Here is a 25,862-nt window from a genome sequence, read left to right as displayed (position 1 = left end):
AATAAATAAATAAATCTTAAAATTTTTTTTAATTATTGGAAAGGCAGAGGGAGAGTTCTTCTGACTACTGGTTCACTCCCTAACTGGCCTCAACAGTTGGATCTGGGTCAGGCCAAAGCCAGGAGCCAGGAACTTCATCCTGGAATCCCACATGAGTGGCAGGAACCCAAAGCAGTCCAGCCATCTTCTACCTTCCCAGGCACGTTATCAGGAAGCTGAATTGGAAGTAGAACATCCAGGAGAGTTACACAAGAGTGGTGTTATTTCTTGCTTAGATGTTATTTCTTACATAATTCATCAGTGACAACATCTTGGCCTGGAGTTTTTATTGCAGATTAAATACCTTTTTTTTTTTTTTACAAAAAAAGGTTTATTTATTTGAAAGTCAGAGTTACACACACACACACACACACACACACACACACACATACACACAGAGAGAGAGATTGTCCATCTGCTGGTTCACTCCCCAGATGGCCACAGTGACTGGTGCTGGGCCAAGCTGAAGCCAGGAGCCAGGTCTCCCACGTGGATTGCAGAGACTCAAACACTTGGGGCCATCTCTGCTGCTCTTCCTAGGCCATTAGCAGAGAACTGGATCTGAAGTAGAGCAGCTGGGACTTGAACTGCACCCATATAGGATGCTGGTGTCATAGGTGGCAGCTTAACCCGCTATACCACAACACTGGCCCCAGATAAACTTCTTTAACAAACTTTTGAGGCATGCATATGAGAGGGCTTCAAAAGTTCATATAAAATGCACATTATGATAAAGGTATACATGGATTTCAAAACTTTTTGCATTTATAAAAACCTTTTAATTACATTTTCCAGAGACTTTTTGAAGTACCCTTATATAATTTCATGTAATCATCATCATATTCTAGATACAAAAGTGTTGTGTCTCCGTGAAGAAATTCTCTTGTGCTTTCCTCTTTATAGCCATACTCACCTTCAACCCTCTTTACCATTAGCCTCTGGAAATCAGTCATCTGAATAACATGTAACATTTCTGATTGATTTTTTACTCAGCATAATGACCTTGTGAGCCATTCAAGTTGTTGTATCAGTATTTTTCTTTTTTTTTTGTTTTTTGGTAAGTATTATTTTACTCTGGAAATTTTATATATGTGTATATATCACCAAAAGCTCATATTGATATGTGCAATTCTGATTTAGATTGTTTACATTTTTCTTTTTGTATTTGTAAGTTATATTGTAAATTCTGTACCCAATATACTGTATTTACTTATTTGATCAATTTCCCATTGTATAACTAATCTCTTGTCTGCTGCAAATCTCTTCCCAGCTAGGATGATCCTCACTCACTATTTGGATTTACATTCTTCACCAGGGTACTCCCTTGTGTGGATACCCTTCTCACTCTGCGTGAGCTTTGATAAGACTCCATGCTAGAGCACTCTACAACATGGATACCATCCCCCCATCAAAATACTCAACATCCCCATGTGGATACCTTCCCCATTGTACCTAGGCTCTGAATCCCCATGCTGGACTGCCCTTCATGTGGCTGTCTTCCTCATTCTGCTTAGAAGTATTTGACACTTCACATCAGGCCTCCACTCTGCTCAAATGCCCTCATTCTGTTCAGGCTACCCCTTAGGGACATGCTCCTGACTGTAGTTGTAATATCCCAGATCAGAATGCTTCCCTTTACCCTGAATGGAAGATGCGCCTCTCACCTTGTGTGATCAGTAACTTACCCCACTGGTCTAAATTACCTCTTTATGGTTTTTTTTTTTTTAACAATTTATTTTATTTGAAAGGCAGAGGCAGAGAGAGAAAGAGAGAGAGAGAGACAGAGAGAGGGGTCTTCCATCCACTGGTCACTCCCCAGATGGCTGTGATGGCTGGAGCTGCGCTGATCCAAAACCAGGAGCAGGGGCTTCTTCTGGGTCTCCCACGCAAGTGCAGGGACCCAAGCACTTAGGCCATCTTCACTGCTTTCCCAGGCCATAGCAGAGAGCTGGATCGGAAGTGGAGCAGCCAGGTCTAGAACCGGTGCCCATATGGGATGCTGGCACTGCAGGCGGCGGCTTTACCTGCTACACCATAGTGCCAGCCCCTCTTCCCTCTTATGACAGCCTTGTCATCCCACAGAAGATCTGACTTCCCAACCCTGGCTGTCTGTCTCTCTAGATATTTTTCTCCCGTTGCTCTAGTTCTGCCACTCTGTCAGGTAACTCTTGTGCAGACACTGTTCTCATTCTGTTTGTGTTTTTGACTCCACATGGCAAGCTGGGCTGGTCTTTTAATGGAAACCCTCCTCATCCTCTGATATTTGGCTTTGATATTGTTCAGTAGGCCACAACTGCACAGAGATCTTCTCTTTGCCCTGCTTGCATTTTGATACTCTGTGCTAGGGTGCTCTTTACGTGGGCACCCTCCTCACCCTGTGAGGTTCTGATCCCTTGTTCTGGGCCCTTGTCAACCCATCCCCTACAGGTAGTCACCTTGATATTCCTACCTAATGGTTAATATTGAATTGTTCAGGAAAGGGAGAATAAAAAGAGGAAGGAAAATAGGAAGCTTAATGTTTGGTATATCTTTTTCAACCCTTTTACCTTCTTTTTAAAGCATTATTTACTTTTTATTTGAAAAGCAGAGAGAGACCAAAAAAAAAAAAATAGATGGAGAGAGCTCTTCCACATACTGGTCCACTCCCCAAATGCCCACAACAGCCAGGAGCCTAGAACTCAGTATGGATCTTCCATGTGAGTGGCAGGGACCCAGGTACTTGAGCAGTCACCTGCCGTCTCCCAGAGTGCCCATTAGCAGGGAGTTGGATTGAAAGCTGAATAACCAGGACTTGAACCAGACACTCTTGATACTGGATGTGGGCAGTTTAAACCACTGTGCTGCACATCCACCCCTCTGTCCTTTTACTACTTTCTGTTTTTTTGTTTGTTTAAGTTTTACTTATTGATTTTAAAGGCAGAGTTAGAGAGAGAGGGATCTTCGATCCACTGGTTCACTCCCTAAATAGCCGCAATGGCTGGAGCTGGGCCAATCCAAAGCCAGGAGCTTCTTCCTGGTCTCCCACATGGGTGTAGGGGCCCAAAGAGTTGGGCCATCCTCTGCTGCTTTTCTAGATGCAGTAGCAGGAAACTGGATCAGAAGTGGAGCAGCCAGGTCTTGAACCTGTGCCCATATGTGATGCCAGTGCTGCAGGCCATGGCTTTAACCGACTGAGCCACAGTGCTGGCCCCATCACTGAGATTCTTAACTCAGTGTATTAATGTATCAGTAGATTAAGGTATGTCATTTGTTCTGGAAACTTCTTATATTGTAAGTCCTTAAATTATTTCTTCAAAATTTCCTCTCCTAGAAATAAAATTACATTTGTTTATATGAATGTACCCTATGAATGAATCTCTTTTATTTATTTATTTATTTATTTATTTGTTTTTGACAGGCAGAGTGGACAGTGAGAGAGACACAGAGAAAGGTCTTCCTTTTCTGTTGGTTCATCCCCCAGTGGCCGCTGTGGCCGGCGCACTGTGCTGATCCAAAGCCAGGAGCCAGGTTCTTCTCCTGGTCTCCCATTGGGTGCAGGGCCCAAGGACTTGGGCCATCCTCCACTGCACTCCCAGGCCACAGCAGGGAGCTGGACAGGAAGAGGAGCAACCGGGACAGAATCCGGCGCCCCAGCTGGGACTAGAACCTTGTGTGCCAGCGCTGCAGGCAGAGGATTAGCCTGTTGAGCCACGGCACCGGCCCATAAGTTTTATAGTTTTTGATTAAGTGCTAGACATTGTCAACAAAAGGATTATACAGTCTGAGGATATTACTTTACACCAGAGAGCGTACATCCTTTTCTCTATTGTCAGGTTAAGTAGCTAATTAAATCAGTCACTTCAGGAGTTTGTGTCAGGGCTTGGTTGTAGCTTAGGTGAATGATTTCAAATTTTAATCACTGTTGTAATTTATGGCCTCTCTGAATTTTTCTTTAAGCCTGGCAGTTTTTTGATTCTTCAGTAATTAAATATTGTGAGATAGTATATCCAGCCTTGCAAATGTTTGTGTTCAGCTCTTTAGACTCTGCCCTTACTGCTTTAGAATATCGCATATGTTATGAGAGGAGATCAGCCATGTATTTTCAGTTCTTAAGTGTATTTACAGTTCTTAAGTGGAAGTTCATGTCATGAGCACTCTAAAATTGCAAGTGATTTTACTGTTTTTCTGTCTTAGCCTTTTTCTTGGAGATGGCCCTTCTGACATTTGACTGAGGGCATGGGGGGTTTTAATTCTGAAAGTTTTGTCCCTCAGGTATTAGTTGCTGCATAAACCTCTTGCCTTATACAGGTTCAAAATCTGGAAATGTCTTAAGGGAAAGACTTGATATATGCTTACCATAGGGCTCCCCCACCCCCATCTCTTAAAGTATTATGACTATGTGAAATTTTAGTCTGATTTTTTTGTTTTGGCTCAGTACCTATCCCAACTTTCCATTTCACTCCAACACTCAGGAAACATTCTGTGGGAAGTCAGCTGGGCATTCTGCTAGATTCTACTCTATCATGCCAACCCATATGTGATATTTTTGAGATTTTAGTCTTATAAATTTTCTAATGTAGAAAAATCTAAGGAGTTTTTAAAAACTTGATCTTTTATCTGGGAACTTTTCTAACAATTTACTCTTTCCTGGGGCTGATGGTGTGGTGCAGTGGGTTGAGCCACCTCTTGCAACACTGGCATCCGTATGGGAATGCTGCTGATTCAAATCCCATCTGCTCTGCTTCCTGTCTGGCTCCCTGCTAATGTAGCAGGGAAAGCAACAGTAGATGGCCCAAGTGTTTGGGCCCCTGCTACACATATGGGATACCTGGATGGGGTTCCTGTCTCCTGGCTTTGGCCTGGCCTGACCCTGCCTATTGTGCCCATTGGCAAAGTGAACCAACGAATGGGAGATCTCTATCTCTCCCCCTCTTTTTCTGTCATCTTGCCTTTAGAATAAATAAAACTTTTTTTAAAAAAATTTACTATATCCTGGCCGGTGCCGTGGCTCACTTGGCTAATCCTCCACCTGCGGTGCCGGCACCCCAGGTTTTAGTCCTGGCTGGGGCGCCGGGTTCTGTCCCGGTTGCTCCTCTTCCAGTCCAGCTCTCTGCTGTGGCCCAGGAAGGCAGTGGAGGATGGCCCAAGTCCTTTGGCCCTGCACCCCATGGGAGACCAGGAAGAAGCACCTGGCTCCTGGCTTCAGATCGGCGCAGCACGCCGGCCGTAGTGGCCATTTTGGGGGGTAAACCAACGGAAGGAAGACCTTTCTCTCTGTCTCTCTCTCACTGTCTAACTCTGCCTGTCAAAAAAATTTTTACTATATCCTAAGCAATTTGTGTAGATTCTTTTAAATTTTCTGTGAGCACAATTATTAAATATGAAAAATAACTTTTTCAAATTCATATACCTCTTATTTCTTTTTTCTTGCCTTACTGCTAATGCCACTTTTTTGTTTATTTATTTTTAAAGATTTTATTTTATTTGAGATGTAGAGTTACAGACAGTGAGAGGGAGAGACAGAGAAAAAGGTCTTCCATCTGCTGGTTTACTTCCCAAATGGCCGCAACGGCCGGAGCTGTGCCGATCTGAAGCCGGGAGCCATGAGCTTCTTCCAGGTCTCCCATTTGGGTGCAGAGTCCAAGGACTTGAGGCATCTTCTACTGCTTTCCCAGGCCGTAGCAGAGAGCTGGATTGGAAGAGGAGCTGCTGAGCCTCAAACCGGAGCCCATATAGTATGCTGGCACTGCAGGTGGCGGCTTTATCCACTATGCCACAGCACAGGCCCCTGCTAATGCCATTTAAAACCTTTAAGAAAATGTTAATAGAAGTGGTAACAGTTGGCATCCTTATTTTATTCCTAATCTCCTAAGGACGTTTTCAACATTTCATTATGAAATGTGGTAGTTTCTCTGAGTTTTGTTTTGTTTTGTTTTGTTTTGTTTTGATAGATTCCTTTTGGTGTGAGTTTGTTTGAGAGACAGGGGCAGAGGGACAAAGGGAGAAGTTCCATTCACTGATTCTGTTCCCCAAATGCCTGTCATGGCCCTTTGCCAGAGACTAAAGCATGAGGCAAGCACTCTCAGTCCAGGTGTCCTACATGGGTATGACCTGGCAAGACCCCAGTTACTTGTGCTGTTAGCACTGCTTCTCAGGGGGCACACTGGCAGGTAGCTAAAGTCAGAAGCAGAGCTGGGACTCTATCCAGGCACTCTGATATGATATACAAGTGTCCCAACTGGCAACTTAACCACTGAGCCAAAAAAACTGACTGTTGTGGGAGTTTTCACCGTGCATAATAACTGAATTTTATCAGATGCTTTTTCTGTTTGTATTGATAAGATTATATGCACTTTATCTTTATTCTTTTGATGTGATAAATCACATTGATTGATTTTTTAATGCTAACTCACCTTGCATTCCTGGTGTGAACTTTGGTAGGAATTCATACACTACAATGATAGAGAGTAAACATGCACACAGTGTGCACACATGTACTCTATTTGATTTTTAAACATTTTGTTGAAGATTTTTTTATTTATGTTCATAAGAGATATTGGTCTAGTTTTTTCTTCTGTCATAATTGTCCTTTTCAATTAATGAACGGTAGGCACAGGATAGAGAGTCAAAAATTCTTGTTTTATTTTTGATATTACTCTAATGCAATACAATATTTTTATATGAAGATTTATTTACTTATTTGAAAGGGTTACACAGAGGAGAGGCAGAGAGAGGTATCTTCCATCTGCTGGTTCACTCCCCAATTGGCCACAACAGCCGGAGCTGCACCCATCCAAAGCCAGGAGCTTCTTTCAGATCTCCAACATGGGTGCAGGGACTCAAGGACTTGGGCCATCTTCTACTGCTTTCCCAGGCCACAGCAGAGAGCTGGATCGGAAGTGGAGCAGCTGGGTCTCGAACTGGCACCCATATGGAATCCCGGCACTTCAGGCCAGGGTGTTAACCCGCCGCACCACTGCGCTGACCCCCAATATTCTTTTTTTGGAAGCTTATTATATTTTAATAACACATTTAAATGAACAGCACTGAAGACATGTACTTACATGTAGGACAATTTTATAACAAAAAGAACAGTGAAGGAGCCAGTGATGTAGCACAGCAGGTTCAGCCACCACTTAGAACACTGACATCCCATATTGGAGAGCAAGTTCGAGTCCCATCTGCTTTGCTTCTGATTTGACTTTTTGCTAATGTGCCTGGGATGTCCGTGGAAGAAAGCTTAAGTACTTAAGTCCCTGCCACCCATGTGTGAGACCAGGAGGGAGTTTCTGGCTCCTGACTTCAGCCTGGCCTACCCCTGGCTGTTGCAGCCCTTTAGGGGATGAACCAATAGATAGAAAGACCTCTCTCTTCTCTCTCCCTCTCTGTTGTTCTTTCAAATAAATAAAATTTTTTTAAAAAAGAAAAATATAATGAATAAATGAAATCTCTATAGTAAAAATGCTACATATACTTTCCACAATAAGAAATTTTTTTTTTTTTTGACAGGCAGAGTGGACAGTGAGAGAGAGAGACAGAGAGAAAGGTCTTCCTTTTGCCGTTGGTTCACCCTCCAATGGCCGCCACGGCCGGCGCGCTGCGGCCGGCGCACCGCGCTGATCCGATGACAGGAGCCAGGAGCCAGGTGCTTTTCCTGGTCTCCCATGGGGTGCAGGGCCCAAGGACTTGGGCCATCCTCCACTGCACTCCCTGGCCACAGCAGAGAGCTGGCCTGGAAGAGGGGCAACCGGGACAGAATCCGGTGCCCCAACCGGGACTAGAACCCGGTGTGCCGGTGCCGCTAGGCGGAGGATTAGCCTAGTGAGCCGCGGCGCCAGCCAGAAATTGTTTTTTTTTTAAAAAAACATCCAAATACTAGCATTGCCCATAACAATTTCAGATGTTTGTTTAAAATTGCTACAAAGTAGAACTGCTGACAATTGTTTGCTGATTATTTTCACTTTCATTAATGCTTTATATCCCTTCCTTTATGTCAAAAATTTATACACAAATGAAAATAGAAAAACATTGTCAATGCCTGATTTCTCAGTCCTTTTCTTCCACTTGTAGTCATATAGTTAGGTGCCTTTTGAACCCATGGGGGGAAATGTCTAACATTAAACACTACCAGTAATGTGAAAAAGAAAATTAATTTTTAAAATTTTTTTATTTTTATTTTTTTGACAGGCAGAGTGGACAGTGAGAGAGAGAGACAGAGAGAAAGGTCTTCCTTTTACCGTTGGTTCACCCTCCAATGGCCGCCACAGCTGGCGCGCTGCGGCCGGCGCACTGCGCTGATCCGATGGCAGGAGCCAGGTGCTTCTCCTGGTCTCCCATTGGTGCAGGGCCAAAGGACTTGGGCCATCCTCCACTGCACTCCCTGGCCACAGCAGAGAGCTGGCCTGGAAGAGGGGCAACCGGGACAGAATCCGGCGCCCCAACTGGGACTAGAACCCGGTGTGCCGGCGCCGCAAGGCGGAGGATTAGCCTAGTGAGCCGCGGCGCCGGCCTAGAAAATTAATTTTTAAAAATTTTACTTATTTGAGAGGCAGAATGAGAGAGGCGGTGGGAGGGTGGGGGAAGAGAAAGAGAAAAAGCATGTTTCCTTCTACTGACTTATTCTCAAAATGCCCACAGTAGCGTGGGCTGGGCCAGAGTCAAGGCTGGCAGTGGAGACTTAATCCAAATCTCCCATTTGTGGCAGAAACACACTTACTTGAGTCATCACTGCATTAACAGGAGCTGTAGTCAGCAGCGAGAGCTGAGCATCAAACCCAGGTATTCCAGTGTGGGACATGGGTATCCTAAGAGACATCCTAACTGCTAGGATACCTGCCTGCCCCATTGTTATTTTGAAAATGAATTGTTTCCCATCCTAGCAGATTGCTAAGCACATTCTTCATGTATGTGATGTGCTAACTGGATGTTTTTTGGTGGAATTGTTACACATTTAGCTTGGATAGCACACAGGTGGATTTCTTTAAAAAGACCAGCCAGATAGCTTCATTTGCCTCCTGCTAAGCCCCAATAGGTGCACTCTAGAAACACAGGTCTGTTTTGAATTTCTGAGTAATGTCTACTACCAATTTCTGGAAGGGGAGTTTGCTAATCAGAGAGTCAGGGAACTAAAATCGGAGTGCTACAGTACCTGGTCTATAATGATAAGGTAGGTTTTTGTACCTCTGTGGTGGAGGGTGCACACTTATGAACAACTTTTTAAATTAGTGGCTTCCTGTGTCCTTTTCCACCAGTAGATTGGCAGACCATTTGCTTTGTAAAAGCCGTGATATAGACTTCTTACTCATTGCCTTTCTCCTTTGGCTGCAAATTGGTAAGGTGGAGGAAGTTTGGGGTTAGTGATGGTAGTATGGTGGCAACTGCAAACACCTGTTTTCTTTTTAAAATTTTATCCCCAAAATTTGAATAATTTAAAATTTTGGAATAATTTTAGATTTATAGAAAAGATCAAAACATGATAGATTTCCTTATAACCCTATCCAAGCTTCTTCTGTTGTTAACATCTTACATTACCATAGTATACTTGTTGAAATTAACAAACCAACATTTAAATAGTACTATTAACTAATTTTCAGTGTTTGGGTTTTGCCAGTTTTTCCATTAACATCCTTTTCTTGTCCTAGGACAGAAACCAGTATATTATATTCCATTTAGTTAGTTTTTGCAGTGGTCTGAATGTCTGTGTCCTCCTAAAATCCACATGTTGACTTTAATCCTTAGTGTGATGGTATTTGAAAGGGGAATAATTTAGGAGGTGATTAGGTCATGAGAACAGAACCCTCATAAATGGAATTAGTACCCTTCAAAGAATTCTCACTTCTGCCATATGATGACATTTCAGGAAGGCCTCATCTGAACCAGAAGGCAGGCAACCAAATATCCACCACCTTGATCTTGGGCTTGCATAACTTACTCCAAAACTATGAGAAATAGATAGCTGTTTTTTAATAAGTCACCCAGTCCTTAATGTTTTCACATAGCAGCCCAAGTGGACTAAGACAAAAATTGATAACAAGCAGTGAATTTATTGCTGAAACAAATACCTAAAAATGTGAAAGTGGCTTTGGAACTAGATTAAGGGTCAAAGCAGGAAGAAATTTTAGGTGCATGCTAGCAAAGGCCTACATTCCTGTGAACAAACTATTAAGGACAATTCTAGTGAATTCAGGACAAAAACTATAGAGAAAACCTCAGTCTTCTTAGAGATAACATAAGTGATTAAAAAGCTGCACAATAAAGGCCATTATGAAGTCTCCCACAGAAATGGAGAAGCTGTTATTGGAAAGTAGAGGAAAGGCATTCCTTGTTATGGAGTGTTGAAGAACTTGGCTGCACTGTGTTCATATACTGGTGTTTTGTGGAAGGTAGAACTTGTACATGATGAAATCGTGTAGTTAGCTGAAGAAATTTCTAAGCAAAGTGTTGATGGTGTGACTTATCTTAAATGGTGATAATATAATGTGAGAAAAGAGAAATTATTTAAAGATGAAACTTTAATGCAAAAGGAAGCAAAAAGTGAAGATTTGGAAAGCTTTCAGCCCATCCATTTGTAAAAAATGCAGAAGTATATTCGGAGAGATTACACTGTTCAGCGGTGGTATGGCCAGGTATGTGTTGAGAAGATTAGGATGGATCAGCCAGGTGCTGGTCATCGAGACAACTGAAGAATGATCCCAAAGGCATTTGGAGCTTATGAAGACTGCTATTCCTATCACAGACATTTTGGAGATCATTGGACTGTCACTTTCATTACAGAGCCACGGGGACAAAAAAATGTCAAAAGAGATACCAAGGGCAACAGTGGGCCCTTGGTGCTTACTACTACTCAACACTGCCTCTAGGCCCTGTTACCCTCGTGCTGTCACCCTTAGTGCGCTAGATATGGCTCCAGTACTGCATGCGCTGCACTCAGCAATGCTGCGGAGGTGTAGATACCTCAAACGGCCACAGAACCCAGGCAGGAAACCACTGTGGATGACAGGGCCACCTAGGAGAACTCCCACAGGGCAACATGAGCCAGGAGAACAAAGCTACCAGCAAGGCAACAGGCTTTGATTCCAGTGTAGGAGAGCTGCCAGTGTGTGACCCTGGCACAGAGCCATTAAAGAAGTAGCTCCACTCCACTACTGAGAACGACAGTGGGGGTACAGCCACCCAGAGCACCACCCAGCCACCACTCATAGTGGATCCAAAAAGTAGAACCTCTTCCCCAGTGGGTCGGAGGGCACAGCCTTGAGTCAAAGAAGATGATTCTTGAGTTTTAAGATTATGGACTTGTTTGGGATCGTTTAACCCTTTCTTCTTTTCCATTTGTCCCCTTTAGAACAGGAATGTTTATCCTGTGCCTGTCCTACCATAATATTTTAGAAGCACAGAACACATTTGATTTCACATTTTGATTTATAGCTTGGAAAGCATTTTGTCTCAGAATGGGTTGTACACTGAGTTCTGCCCATAATTTGATTTAAGTAATATTTAGGTGACACTCTGGACAGAGACTTTAAAGTTGATGCCTGGAATGAGTTAAGGCTTTGGGAGCTATTGAGAAAGAATGAATGTATTTTGCTTGCAAGAAGGGCTTGAATTTGGAGATGGAGTATAGGGACATAATGTTACATAGTCTAAATTTCTCTGTCCCTCCAAAATTCTCAGGCTCACATCTAATCACTAGGGTATTTGAAAGTGGGGCCTTTGTGAGGTGATTAGATCATGAGGTGGATTCTTCAGAATCCACCTAGTACTCTTTTTATTTTAAAGATTTATTTATTTATTTGAAAGAATTACAAGGAGAGGAGAGACAGAGAGATCTTTGATCTGCTGGTTCATTCCTCAAACAGCTGTTAACGGCCAGTACTGGGCCAGGCCTAAGTCAGGAGCCAGGAGCTTCTTCCAGGTTTCCCATGTGGGTGAGAGGAGCTCACAGACTTGGGCCATCTTCTGCTGCTTTTCCCAGGCCATTAGCACAGAGCTGGATCAGAAGTGGAGCAGCTGGGATTTGAACTAGTCCCTATATGGGATGTTGGCACTGTAGGCAGCAGCTTAACCTACCATGGCACAAGATTGATTGATTTGTTTGAAAGGCAGAATTATCAGTGAGGTGGAAGGTGGGGGAGAGCTGTCTTCCATCCACTGGTTCACCCCCCAAATGGCTTTAACAGGCAGAGATGGGCCAGGCCCAAGCCAGGAGGCAGGCCCTTCACCCAGGTCTTCCATGTGAATGTAGGAGCCTAAGCACTTGGGCCATCTTCATGACTTTCCCAGGCGCATTAGCAGGGAGCTGGATTGGAATTGGAGCAGCTGGGACTTGAACCAGTGTCCATATGGAATGACAGCGTTGCCACAATGCAGGCCCCAGAACTAGTGCTCTTCTAAGAGTCCCCAGAGGGCTAGCTAGTCCCTTCTGCCAAGTGAAGATGTACTGAGAAAGTACCATCTATGAACTAAAAGCAGGCTTGCACCAGATTGCAAATCTGCCACTGCCTTGATCTTAAACTTCTCAGCCTCCAAGGCCATGAGAAATAAAAAAATTTTTTTTTATAAGCCACTCAGTCAGTCGTGTTTTGTTACAGCAGCCAAATAGACTGAGACAATTGTGGTCTATAACAGTCCTTTCATATTTTGTGGACCTATAGTGTCTCAGTTGGGATTTGGCTGGTGTTTTCTCATGATTAGACTGTAGTTTCAGGTTTTAGGAAAGAACATCACAGAAGTGAAGTTCTCCTTTCTCAGACAATACAGGGATTGTATGATGTAATCACTAGGCTGAGGCAGTTTGCTGTGTGCTTTCACTGTGAAGTGGCTGTTTCTCCCTTTTTATACTCTAGTCTGAAATTCACCATGTCTGACCCCTATTCAGGGAAGGAGGAGATTAAGCTTTACCACCTTTGGTGAGAGGTATCTAGAAATGTTATTTGGAATTCTTGAGCAAAATTTCTCTATTTATTCAATCATTTTTTTATTCCACTCTAATATAAATTCTGTAACCTTCACACATAACTGTAACCTTGAGAAATTGTGGTTCCCCACTGATTTAGGAACTCCTGAGGGAAGGCTCTGCATATTTTGTTTGTTTTTGTATACTCTATACACTTAACACAGTTGCCTAATTTATAGTAACATCTAGTGCTTTAAAAGAAAATGAGTATATTTTCAACTGAAATGTACTATTTCTTGAGCTAAACAAAGGAATTCTAAATTAAAACTAAAAGTAGGTTTCAAAATAAAAGTAAGCACATTCGTGAGTGCATTGTATTTAATATGTAACAAAATCAGGGATCCCATGGATATTTCTTAACATTTGAGATTCATATTTCCACAATATATTCCTTGTAGTTACTTGAATAGTCCTTGAGATTTTTATTCTTAATAAGCCAAGGATATCACCTGCTATGTCCTTTCTTTTGTTCAGATTTCTAGAGGAGAGTAAGACCCCTTTTTCTGGAAAAATATCATCTGATGCCGTCACTCAGATAACTACAGAAAGTCCAGAAAAGACCATGTTCTCATCTGAGATTTTTATTAATGCTAAAGATGATGGCCATGAAATTCCAGAGCCCAGAACCCAAAAGGTACCCAAACCTCCTGTCAGGTTTGCTTCATCATCCTCAGTTCAACAGATCACTCCTACTAGTGGCACGGATGGTAAGAAATTTTGATTGTGTTTCATATGATTATGCCAATGTTTATGTATAATTATCTTAGGAATTTGTGATTCTATCTCTCTAGTAAAAAAATTAATTTTATTTAACATTTTTAAATTTTTATTTGATAGGCAGAGAGTCCGAGACAGAGAGGGAGGAGAGAAGAGACTGACCTCTCATTGACTAGTTCACTTCCCAAATGTCCATGATGACCGAGGCTGGGTTGGAGCCAGAGCCACCAGGAGCTGGGACCTCAATCCAGGTCTCCCATGTGGGTGGTAGGAACCTAATTACTTGAACCATCACCAGGGTCTGCAACCCACACTGGAGTGCCTGGGTTTGAGTCTCAACTATTTTGCATTTCAGCATCCTGATGCATATCACCTTGGAGATCTCTGCCACCCACATAGAAGACTTGGATTGCATTCCTGGCTCCTGGCTTTAGCCATGGTCCAGCCCCAGCCCAACCCTTTTGGGCATTTGGGGAATGAATGAATTAGCACATGGGAGGTCTCCCTGTCTCACTGTTTATCTGTCTCCTTCCCTCTTCCCCACTCCAAATTTAAATACTAAGTTCTAATAGAATTCTTTTGATCTTGTTTAATCTTAAAGTTTATCAGGAAGAATAACACAATTTGGGTAAAAAAGGGTAACTTGTTTTCTCACAATGGAGAAAATAGATTACATAATTTGTTACTAAATTCATAACTTATGGAGAAAAAGAATTGGAAAAATTCAATACTTTGCCTCCAAACAAATCAAAATTACTGTTTAAGACACTATATGTTTTTTAATCAATTTAGTTTTCACAGTAACTCTAAGAGGTAGGAATTATGTCAACTTTATAGTTAAGAAAACTGATGCAAAAATAGAAGAGTAATTAGTTCAAGATCTTATAGATAGTGGTGTTTTCAGTTGATTTAGAATTAGTTGACTGCTTACTGACTGTGTGTTAGGGTACAGGATAGACTAATTTATCATGGAAACTCCAAACTACAGGCAAGCTGTCTAGAGCAGGGACCTGTGATCCAGATGTGGTGGCTCTGTCACCCTCTCAGGGTGATTGCTGTTTCCAATTCCAGAGTAGCTGCTGCAGCTATCAGGAACTGTAGTACTGGGGTGGCTTTAATTGGTTGTTTTTAATGGAGTCAGTGGAAGTTGTAAACATTCTCACACTTATCCTCTGGGACATAGTTACTCATATGAGCATTTACGACTATAAGGGAAATTGGAGAACATAGTGTGTAGATGAAAGGGAAGGAGGATAGACTTGAAGGGCCTTTGACAGTTTTCACACCTGGAAGGGAAAACAAATACAGTTGGTTCCACATACCCATAGATTCCACATTGGTGAGTTCAGTAAACCAGAGATAAAAAATGTTAGAAAAATACCACATCAGTACCAGACACATACTGACTTGTTTCTCTTTTCAGTATTTCCTAAACAGTACTGTATAATAACCATTTATATTGCATTTACATTGTATTAGTTATTATAAGTAATCTAGAGATGATTTAAAATGTATAGGAGGATGTTGGGTAGATTATAGACAAATACTAAGCTATTTTATATTAGGGTTTTGACCATCTGCAGATTTTGGTATTTGTGGGGGACAGGGGTCCTAGATTCAATCTTCTTAAGGATATAAAGGGGCAACTGTATCTAGAAAAAAACTCAGCCTCTATAATAATCAGATAATATTTAAACAATGAGATTCCATTTACCCCACTAAGAAATAATTATTTCTTCAAAAAATATTTTAGTAGAAGATTTACTTATTTAGTTGAAAGGCAGAGTTAGAGGGAGAGAGAGAAAGAAATTGATTGAGCTTCCATTTGCTGGTTCACTACCCAAATGGTTGTAACAGCCAGGGCTGGACCAGGCCGAAGCCAGGAGCCAGGAGCTCCATCCAGGTCTCCCACATGGGTGCAGGGACCCTAAGACTTGGGTCATCTGCTGCTGCTTTTCCCAGGCCATTAGCAGGAAGCTGGATTGGAAGTGGAGCAGCTGGGACATGAACCATTGGCCATAAGTGATGCTGTTATCCTGAGTGGTGGCATTTTTACCTACTGTCCTATGCCACAGTGCTGACCCTAGCAAAGACATTTTCTTTCTTTCTTTCTTTTTATTTTTTTTAATAAAGCTTTATTTATTTGAAAGGCAGAGTTACAGGGAGGCAGCGAAAGAGAGAGATCTTTTGTCTGCTGGTTCATTCCTCAAATGGCCACTATGGCTGGAACTGCACCGATCTGTAGCCAGGAGCCCAGGAGCTTCTTCCAGGTCTCCCATGAGGGTGCAAGGGCCCAAGGACTTGGGCCATCTTCTACTGTTTTCCCAGGCCATAGCAGAGAGCTGGGTTGGAAGTGGAGCAGCCAGGACTCGAACTGGCACCCATATGGGGTGCTGGCACTGCAGGTAGTAGCTTTGCCCACTCTACCACAACTCCGGCTCCCATAGACATTTTCAAAAGTGGTTAGGCAGTTATATCGATAGAAATTCATCTTCTCAGTGAAATGTATTCCTTTTGTCCTATTTAAACTTTGTCCTGCCCCAGTCTCTCCTGTATTCCTAATTTCTCAGCATTTTTTATGTGTACATTTATGGTTTACTATTCATTTCCCTCAAGAATTCTGGTTCCTCTTGAAAGCAAAGATAAGTTTCTGTTTTGTTCATTCATTTTGTGTGTATGTGACTCAAAAGTCTTGATCACTGAGTGGCACTTAAAAAGCTCTCAACGTGTATTTGGTGAATTAATAAATATTTGTTAATTGTTCTGATCTTTACCTCCTTAGCCCAGCCTGAACTATTGCCATATAAGCCATCTGGCAGTTCGAAGATGTTCTATGTTCCACAGTTAGGAAAGACTCCTTCATTTCCAGATTCCAAATCAGACACCACCATTGAGAGCTCACATTCAGGTATTATGTAAAAATTTTTCGGAACTTTACATTTTTAAATTTTATTTGTGTGTTGACTGGTTTATTCTGGAATGGCAAATTAAAGTTCAGTGCTTTTTAATCTTTCAGTAAAATATGGAACTTTTCATGCTTTGCTCTCTGATTCAGGTAGGTAAGTTTACATAAGCAATTAACAAATATCTGTTAAAGAAAATTCTATGGAAAATTGTTTGGGTTAATGGACTTCATCTAAGGCATAGGTTTCTATGCTTTCTTAGTTCATAGAATCTGTACTGTTCAGTGATTTTTTTTCTTAGCCTTCTGTATAATGCATATATATACATTAAGTATTTTTTCAAACAACTGCTAAGATATTAGGACATGAACACTTATTGTTTTGGTCGGACAACTCAGATAAAATCTGTTAACTATTTATTTTTTTGTTTTGACTTTTGGACACTCTACAACAGTGAAGCACAGCCATTTTCAGTTTTGTTGTTGTTGTTGTTGTTGTAGCAACGGCCAAAAATCCAGCCATTGAAAGACATGGCAGCATTGAATGAAAATAGCACAATCTGATATTGAAACTTTGAACTCTTTTGAGCTAGTAGTTTGTGGAGTACACCAGACGTAAAATATTACTGTTGTTTCCCTAACATTTTATAATATCCTGAAACATTTCTGTGAATTCACTATAGAAAAACTGCAGACCTAGGAAATGAATAGCATCTCCTAGTGGAATTTAATCAGTAATTCCTGTGGTGGTTTTAAGGTAAAGGTATGAAATTGGTGTTGTATATTTTAATGCACGTGATAGCGTTCTGAAACCATCCATAGGAGATGACTTGGCTCACTTTAGGGAGATAGTTTTCTTTACCATCTGTTACAAACATATTTGTATGTATAGAATTACAAAGCAAAGAGACATTATCCCTGGTTTTAGGAATTTTTTAAGATTTATTTATTTATTTGAAAGTGACAAGAGAAGGAGACAGAGAGAGATGTCTTCTATCTGCTGGTTCACTTCCCAGATGGCCACAACAGTCAGGGCTAGGCCTGCCTGAAGCCAGGAGCCAGGGACTCCCTTGTGATCTCCCACATGGTTGGCAGGTACCAAGCTGCTTTGGCCATATTCGACTGCATTAGCAGGAAGCTGGTTTGGAAGCAGAGCAACTGGGACTCAAACCGGTGATAAGCGGTAGCTGAACCTGCTACACTATACCACTGGCCCTGCTGGCAGATTTTTATTGTTGTTGTTAACTTTATATGACAGTTGACCAAACTAGTTTCTAATGGTTACTGCATTAAAACCTCTGATGACTCCTCTGATTTTCTACTATGATAGAAAAAAAAGACAAAACACAAAAATGTTCACCAAATATTAGGATTAATTAAGTTTATAGCTAGAAATGAAGAAATGTCCACTGTCTGCAAGGCTGTGGTTTTAAAAACAGTATTCTGGTAACCATTAGGTTACCAGAAATAAAACAAGCTCATTTAATTGATTGTTGGTAGAAAAATCCCCTGTACTCCCTAGTTCAGAAGACGGAATATAGACAATAGAAGTCTGGTCAGGAGTCCCAGTATTCTTTGAGCCCTAGAGTGTCTTGATATACCTAAAACATCTATCTAGTTGTAGACAATAACATATACAATGATTGGATGGTAGTGGGAGGAGAAAGAGATTTGGGTAGAGCTTTGAGTCCTGAGAAATGTTGTCTCTGTGAGCACCAGTGAGACAAAAAGGAGATCAAGTTAGCCATATGCATTTGAGATTGTAGTTTTCATGTTATCTATCGAGTCTGAGGATAAAGTTGGGAAAAGAAAACAATTCTTTCTTAGACCAATAGAGCTGTACGCTGTGGCATAGCAGGTAAAGCTGCCGCCTGCAGTGCCGGCATCCCATATGGGATGAGCAGAGAGCTGGATCAGAAGTGGAGCAGCCAGGACGCGAACCAGTGTCCATATGGGATGCTATCACTGCAGGTGGTGACTTTATCACTATGCCACAGCGCCAGCCCCAAAACTTCCCTTTTCTGAAAAAAGAACATGGTATGTGGATTGCAAGTTCTCATACAATCTATTAGTGAGATATCATGATGCATAGTATTTAAAGATTTTAATTGAAATTTAAAATTTGGCTGGCGCTGCGGCTCAATAGGCTAATCCTCCGCCTTGCGGCGCTGGCACACCGGGTTCTAGTCCCGGTCGGGGCGCTGGATTCTGTCCCGGTTGCCCCTCTTCCAGGCCAGCTCTCTGCTGTTGCCCGGGAAGGCAGTGGAGGATGGCCCAAGTACTTGGGCCCTGCACCCCATGGGAAACCAGGAGAAGCACCTGGTTCCTGCCATCGGATCAGCACGGTGCGCCAGCCGCAGTGCGCCAGCCGTGGCGGCCATTGGAGGGTGAACCAATGGCAAAAGGAAGACCTTTCTCTCTGTCTCTCTCTCTCTCACTATCCACTCAGCCTGTCAAAAAAAAAAATTTAAAATTTATTCTATAAACACATGATTTTAAAATTTATAAAAACCAAAACATGTCATTCCTTAATTAAAATATTAAATATCAGAAATAAACTGAACTAAATTTATACTTAATGGAAAGAGGATATAATGGTAGGATTTATGGATCCCAGTACATACTCACCAAGTAATATGGCAATAAAAATTTATTTCACCAATATGCAAGTACAATAAAAATCTATTTTACTCCGGGATCTTTTTTTCTTTTTGACAGGCAGAGTGGACAGTGAGAGAGACAGAGACAGAGAGACAGGTCTTCCTTTTTCCCGTTGGTTCACCCCGCAATGGCCGCTGCAGCTGGCACACCGCGCTGATCTGAAGCCAGGAGCCAGGTGCTTCTCCTGGTCTCCCGTGCAGGTGCAGGGCCCAAGGACTTGGGCCATTCTCCACTGCACTCCCAGGCCACAGCAGAGAGCTGGACTGGAAGAGGAGCAACAGGGACAGAGCCGGTGTCCCGACCGGGACTAGAACCCTGGGATTAGCCTATTGAGCCACGGTGCCGGTCTCCAGCATCTTCTTGAAAAATTCTCTTTAATATACTCATCCCAATGAAAAGATGGATATAAATGAAGAATTCAAGAAAGAAAAATATAGCAATGCTTAAAGTGATCAGTGGTGAACTCTGAAGCCAGTTTAATATAAATATTATTCTTACAAATAATAAAAAAAATTAGTTACAAAGTGAACTAGGGCCGGCGCCACAGCTCACTAGGCTAATCCTCCGCCTGCAGCACCGGCACCCAGGGTTCTAGTCCCGATTGGGGCGCCAGATTCTGTCCCGGTTGCTCCTCTTCCAGGCCAGCTCTCTGCTGTGGCCTGGGAGTACAGTGGAGGATGGCCCAAGTCCTTGGGCCCTGCACCTGCATGGGAGACCAGGAGGAAGCACCTGGCTCCTGGCTTCGGATTGGCGCAGCGTGCCAGCGGTAGCAATCATTTGGGGGGTGAACCAATGGAAGGAAGACCTTTCTGTCTCTCTCTCTCTGTTTAACTCTGCCTGTCAAAAAAAGAAAAAAAAAAGTGAGCCAGAATGCCAGAAGCTAATTGGGAATGAAAGACACTAAGAAAGCCAAATAATTAAATAGTATGTTTTTTGTCTTTAATGGAAGAGAGTAAAAGGTTTTTTTTATTCATGACTTGGTGATTAAAGAAATCTAGAGTAAAAAAGAAATTTTTCTAAAATTCTACCATGATACCCAAAGAGGCAACAAAAGGAAAAAATAGAAGAATTAGACCAATAAATTAGAAATACTTGTACATCAGAGAATACTGTCAACAGAGTAAAAAGATAAATCCCAGAATGGGAAGAATTATTTGCAACTCATATATCTGATAAGGGATTGATACCCAAAATAATTGGTGAATTCTTACAACTCAGTAAGAAAAAAACAAGCAGTCTGATTTATAAATGGGCACAGAATATGAATAACTTCTTCTAAGTAAGATATGCAAGTAGCCAGTAACATATGAAAAGGTGCTCTATATTGTTAGTTCTGAGGGAAGTAACAAGCCCAAACCATATTAGGCTACCTCTTCACAACCATTAGGATTAGAATTATTTTTGAAAAGTAGAATAGAAAATAACAAATGTTGGTAAGGTTGTGGAAGAACTGGTGCCATTATGTATTGCCAAGTGGGAATATGAAGTCATTTAGCCACTTTGAAAAACAGTATGATTGGGGCTTTGAAAAACAGTATGATTGGGGGCTGGCGCTGTGACGTAGTGGGTAAAGCTGCCGCCTACAGTGCTGGCATCCCATATGGGAGCCGGTTCGAGTCCCGGCCATTTCACTTCCAACCCAGCTCACTGCAGATGCGCCTGGGAAAGCAGCAGAAGATGGTGAAGTACTTGGGAACCTGTACCTATGTGGGACACTGGGAGGAAGCTCCTGGCTCCTGGCTTTGGTCTGGCCCAGCCCTGGCCATTGTGGCCATTTGGGGAGTGAACCAGTGAATGGAGAATTTCTATGTCTCTCCCTCTCTGTCTCTTTGTAACTCTGCCTTTCAAATAAATAAATAAATAAATCTAAAAAAAGAAAAGAAAAAAAATCCGTATGGTGGTTCCTTTAAAAACTAAATGTAGAATTATTATATAGTTTAGCAGTTCCACTTCTCAGTGGCTCACTCCCCAGTTGGCCGCCAAGGCCAGAGCTGCGCCGATCCGAAGCCAGGAGCCAGGAACTTCTTCTGGGTCTCCCATGCAAGTTCAGGGGCCCAAGGACTTGGGCCATCTTCTACTGCTATCCCAGGCCATAGCAGAGAGCTGGATCCAAAATGAAGCAGTCGGGACTCGAACCAGCGTCCATATGGGATGCTGGCACTGCAGGTGGTGGCTTTACCTGCTGTATAGCTCTGGCCCCTGGCTATTCTTAAATTCCCCTTTGTCTTTACTTCTGTTGTAACTTCTGCCTAAAATATCTTTCAGCCTTCTTCATAACAGAAAGCCTATGGTACAATTCATTTTTTTCTCTTTCTCCAGAAAATTTCCTGACTTGGGAAAAATAGACTCCTTCCTGAACATATAAAGTACTGTACTTTATATGCCTTTTCTTATGTAATTTTTTTCTCATTCTTGCATTATTGGAATTTATTCTGCATGTCTTATAACTTCATTTGACATCTCCTTCTGAATACTCTACAACCCTCCCAACTTGGCATCTTTTTGGTAGAAGTGATCTAAGAAGCAAATATTTAAAAGTCTTTCTCAACTTCAAGTCTACATGTGTGTTAATTGTATTACTTTCCTGTTTTTCTGTAGGATCCAATGATGCTATTGCTCCAGACTTCCCTGCTCAGGTGCTAGGCACAAGGGATGATGAACTTCCAGACACTGTAAACATTAAACATAAAGAAGGGATCTATAGTAAGAGGGCAAAGTCTAAGCCATCCTTGTCATTGGAGAAAATTCCCTTTCCAAAAGATAATGCAGGTAACTGGATTGGCTTTGTGTTTTCTAGCTTTTTCTTTCCCCTTTCATCTTTCTGCTTTGTTATTCAGACTTTTCTGCTTGTTACTCTATTGAGCATATATTTAAAAAGTAAAATATCAGAGAATTGAAAAAACTTTAAACTTTATTTTTACCATATGAGATAAAATATGATACAACTTTTGAAATGAAAGGATATCCAATCAAATGTTTTAGACACAGAAATCCACAGAAAATCTTGATTAAATTGCCTCATTGATTTGTCAGATGTTGAAACTAACATTTCTTAGACTGGACTCTGCAAGGAAATATGTTGCTCATGTGGATGTTATAAAATTTTTAAAATTTTGCTGCCAGCATTTAAAAATATGATTTTGGCTTATTCTTGAAAAATTAGAGTAACTTTACTCACCTCACGTCATGGAAATAATCCACTGCAGCTGAAGTACTGCTGCCCCTGAAGGCAGGACATCCATCCTGTTGACCTCATAGCTCTCAGACCTGGTCTGCTTTATTCATGTCTGATCCATCTGATCACTGTATGTATTTTAGTTTTCAGCTTTATTCCTGGATGCAGGCCCCACTCTTTTATAAAAGGTATTTTTTTAAATAAATGATTTATAAGCTTTATTTATTTATTTGAAAGGCAGAGTTACAGAGAGGCAGAGGCTGGGGGTGGGGAGTGTCTTCCAGCCACTGGTTCACTCCCCAAATGGATGCAACAGCCGAAGGAAGCCCTATCCGAAGGCAGGAACCTGGAGCTTCTTCCAGGTTTCCCATGCAGGTGCAGGGGCCCAAGGACTTGAACCATCTTCTACTGCTTTCCCAGGCTATAGCAGAGAGCAGGATTGGAAGTGGAGCAGCCGGGACTCGAACCGGTGCCCATATAGGATGGCAGCAATGTAGCTTTTACCCGCTACACCGAAGCACCAGCCCCTATAAAAGGTTTTAATCTTCAAGGATTCACTTAGTTTTTTTCTTCTGTACAGTTCTTTAGGTGATACATGATAATATTCAATTAATGAAAGTCCCAGGAACCATTGAAAATTCTGTATGTCTAATTTCCTGTATTTATTTGTTAAATGTACTTTAAAAAAAATTCCTGTACATAGCTGTTAGCCAAACAAGTACTACTGACCTCAGGACAATTTTAAAACTTTGTTCTAGTTTTGGCATAGTGTTTTTGACTTTGTGTGATAACATTACCTTTGTGATGAAAATGGATGAAAAATTGCTAAAGCACAAATGGTTATTCTCCTAGATAATTTTTGCTGAACTATAAAGCTTATTGAAGACTGTTTATATACCTTTGAAATGAGAGAAAAGGGTTATATTTGCCAGGTAACATTGGGACTGCCAAGTAAACAGAAGGAGAAATATTTTTACCAAAATGTCATTCAGAAATGAAGACCTCATGCCCCTGGGAATGCCTTACCTGTTTGCCACTGCCTATATGTTAGTGGCAGTTGGATTGACACAGAACCCGCTGTCAGATACTTTAGAAGTTGATGAATATGAAAAAATTGGCAGGAAACAGATGATAGCCTAAGGGAAGTCCATGTGAAGCCTTTGCACACAAAGAACTCACTAGCTGTATCTCACCCTCTGATTTTATTTGGTATGGACGGTATGTTTGAAATAAAGTCAGGTTCAGTTATCTGAGCACCCCAACACACTCCCACCTTTGACCTACTTCAAACTTTGCTCCCTAAAAGCTATTCTCCTGGCTCAATTCTTTTTTTTTTTTTTTTAATGATGAGAAAACAGATTTAGAATTAGCCAGCTTGTGGATGATCCTAGTTTTGTTAGTGCCATCTTAAAACATAATCAGGAGCCTGTTGAACACACGCCTTCTCTCCTCAGGTCTGAGCAGGGTGTTGACTTTTTTTTTTTTTTTTGACAGGCAGAGTGGACAGTGAGACAGAGAGACAGAGAGAAAGGTCTTCCTTTTGCCGTTGGTTCACCCTCCAATGGCCGCCGCGGCCAGCGCGCTGCGGCCAGCATGCTGCGGCCGGTGCACTGCGCTGATCCCATGGCAGGAGCCAGGTACTTCTCCTGGTCTCCCATGGGGTGCAGGGCCCAAGTACCTGGGCCATCCTCCACTGCACTCCCTGGCCAGAGCAGAGAGCTGGCCTGGAAGAGGGGCAACCGGGCAGAATCCAGTGCCCCGCCCGGGACTAGAACCCGGTGTGCTGGCGGCGCCACAAGGCGGAGGATTAGCCTAGTGAGCCGCGGCGCCGGCCCTCCGTGCCTCAATTCTTTACAGGAATTTCACCTTGGTTGAGAAGCCCAACCTCTGACCCTCCCACTTTAGAAGATTAAGGAAGAAGGGTGGAGGGGAGAATGCCTGCCTGAGGAAATTGGGCAGAACCTATTAATAGTTTATTGAGACCATAAAATATGATATTACAAATAATTATCTCATGGCCGGCGCCACGGCTCACTAGGCTAATCCTCTGCCTGCGGCACTGGCACCCCGGGTTCTAGTCCCGGTCAGGACACCGGAGTCTGTCCTGGTTGCTTCTCTTCCAGTCCAGCTCTCTGCTGTGGCCCGGGAAGGCAGTGGGGGATGGCCCAAGTGCTTGGGCCCTGCACCCGCATGGGAGACGAGGAGAGGCACCTGGCTCCTGGCTTTGGATCAGCGCAGTGCAGTGGCCATTGCGGGGTGAACCAACGGAAAAGGAAGACCTTTCTCTCCATCTCTCTCTCTCACTGTCCACTCTGCCTGTCCAAAATAATAATAATAATAATAATTATCTCAATGGGAAAGTCTGGAATATAAAAGTGAGAAAATCTCAGAAAATAGAACACAAAGAGAAGGAAAAAGAAAATTTTTAAATTTCAAGATTGACCCAATAAGTTCAACATCTAAAAGTAAGTGTTTCATAGAGACAAAAGAAAAGGTAGAAGTAAAGGAATTGAACTAGTACAGGAGTAAATCCCACCACTGAAGGATGTGAATTCCCATATTAAAAAAGACGGACTAAAAATATACACATTGGGATATGATCTTGGATTTTCATAACACTGATATAGAAAAAAACATTTTTTTTGTCACTCCACAAGAAGACAGACTTCTGTGACCGCAAAAGGTGTCAAGATTTCTCCCTATCGGTAAGCAAGCGAACAAGCAGGTCTTCAGCAGAATCCAGCTGGGTGTCCTGTGATTGACTTCGGTTCTCACCTGTCTACCTGGAGAAAGTAGCAGCCGCTATACATTGAAGACTCAGTCCCCAAGACTGCCTCTCTCCTCCTTTAGATGCCAATCGCAGCCCCAGCTTATTTTACTCGTACTCTGTCTGACTGGCTATCAATCCAGGTTTTCACAACCCCGTCCTCAGATTCTGTTCATTTACTTGAGTGACTCACAGAACTCAGAGAAACATGTTTGCTAGTGTGTATTATAAGCATATTGTAAAAGATAAAAAGAATTGCTTCTGTAGTTTGAATGTAATTTTGTTCCCATGCTCAAGCAGCCCTTTAAACCCCAAAGCCACAGGTGGTTGGTACTAAGAAGGTGGGAATCCTACTATCGTATTTGAGAGGTGGGCCTACTGTGAGATCCTTAGGTTACCAGGGCCATTTACTTGGAAGATAGTTCTTGTGGAAGGGTTGGTTGTAACAGCCAAGATGGGCCCAGCCACACTGTGCTTCCTAGCTTGCCAATGGTCAGTTCTCTGCATGTGCTTCACCACTGGCTGTTCTGCACTTTTACCAGACACCAAGCCAGTGGGAGGGCCTGGTCTTGGGTTTGAACCTCTAAAGCTGTGAGCTAAATAAGCTTCTATTTCCTTCATGCATGGCTTGTCTTACGTATTTCATGATAGTAATGGAAAGCTGATTAAT

General features: G+C 42.2%; 1 protein-coding gene across 20 annotated transcripts in view; it reads left to right on the top strand.

Annotated features, from left to right (window-relative positions):
* ALMS1 (ALMS1 centrosome and basal body associated protein) overlaps positions 1 to 25,862 on the top strand; it is a 175,718-nt gene that overhangs the window by 91,826 nt on the left and 58,030 nt on the right. For 13 of the 20 annotated variants that reach the window (XM_070068938.1, XM_070068936.1, XM_070068924.1 and 10 more), the window contains 5 exons: positions 8,659 to 8,796; positions 13,445 to 13,677; positions 16,470 to 16,595; positions 16,704 to 16,742; positions 21,849 to 22,019. In XM_070068938.1, the coding sequence (XP_069925039.1) occupies positions 8,659 to 8,796; positions 13,445 to 13,677; positions 16,470 to 16,595; positions 16,704 to 16,742; positions 21,849 to 22,019 (707 nt within the window). Of the gene's footprint in view, positions 1 to 8,658; positions 8,797 to 13,444; positions 13,678 to 16,469; positions 16,596 to 16,703; positions 16,743 to 21,848; positions 22,020 to 25,082 lie in introns of all 20 variants that reach the window. The other 7 variants (XM_070068934.1, XM_070068925.1, XM_070068937.1 and 4 more) reach the window with 5 other exon arrangements.

This window comes from Oryctolagus cuniculus, chromosome 2 (assembly GCF_964237555.1).
Source record: "Oryctolagus cuniculus chromosome 2, mOryCun1.1, whole genome shotgun sequence".
NCBI lineage: Eukaryota > Metazoa > Chordata > Mammalia > Lagomorpha > Leporidae > Oryctolagus > Oryctolagus cuniculus.
Note: the sequence above shows the minus strand (reverse complement) of the source record. Positions and strands in the feature narration are given on the sequence as shown.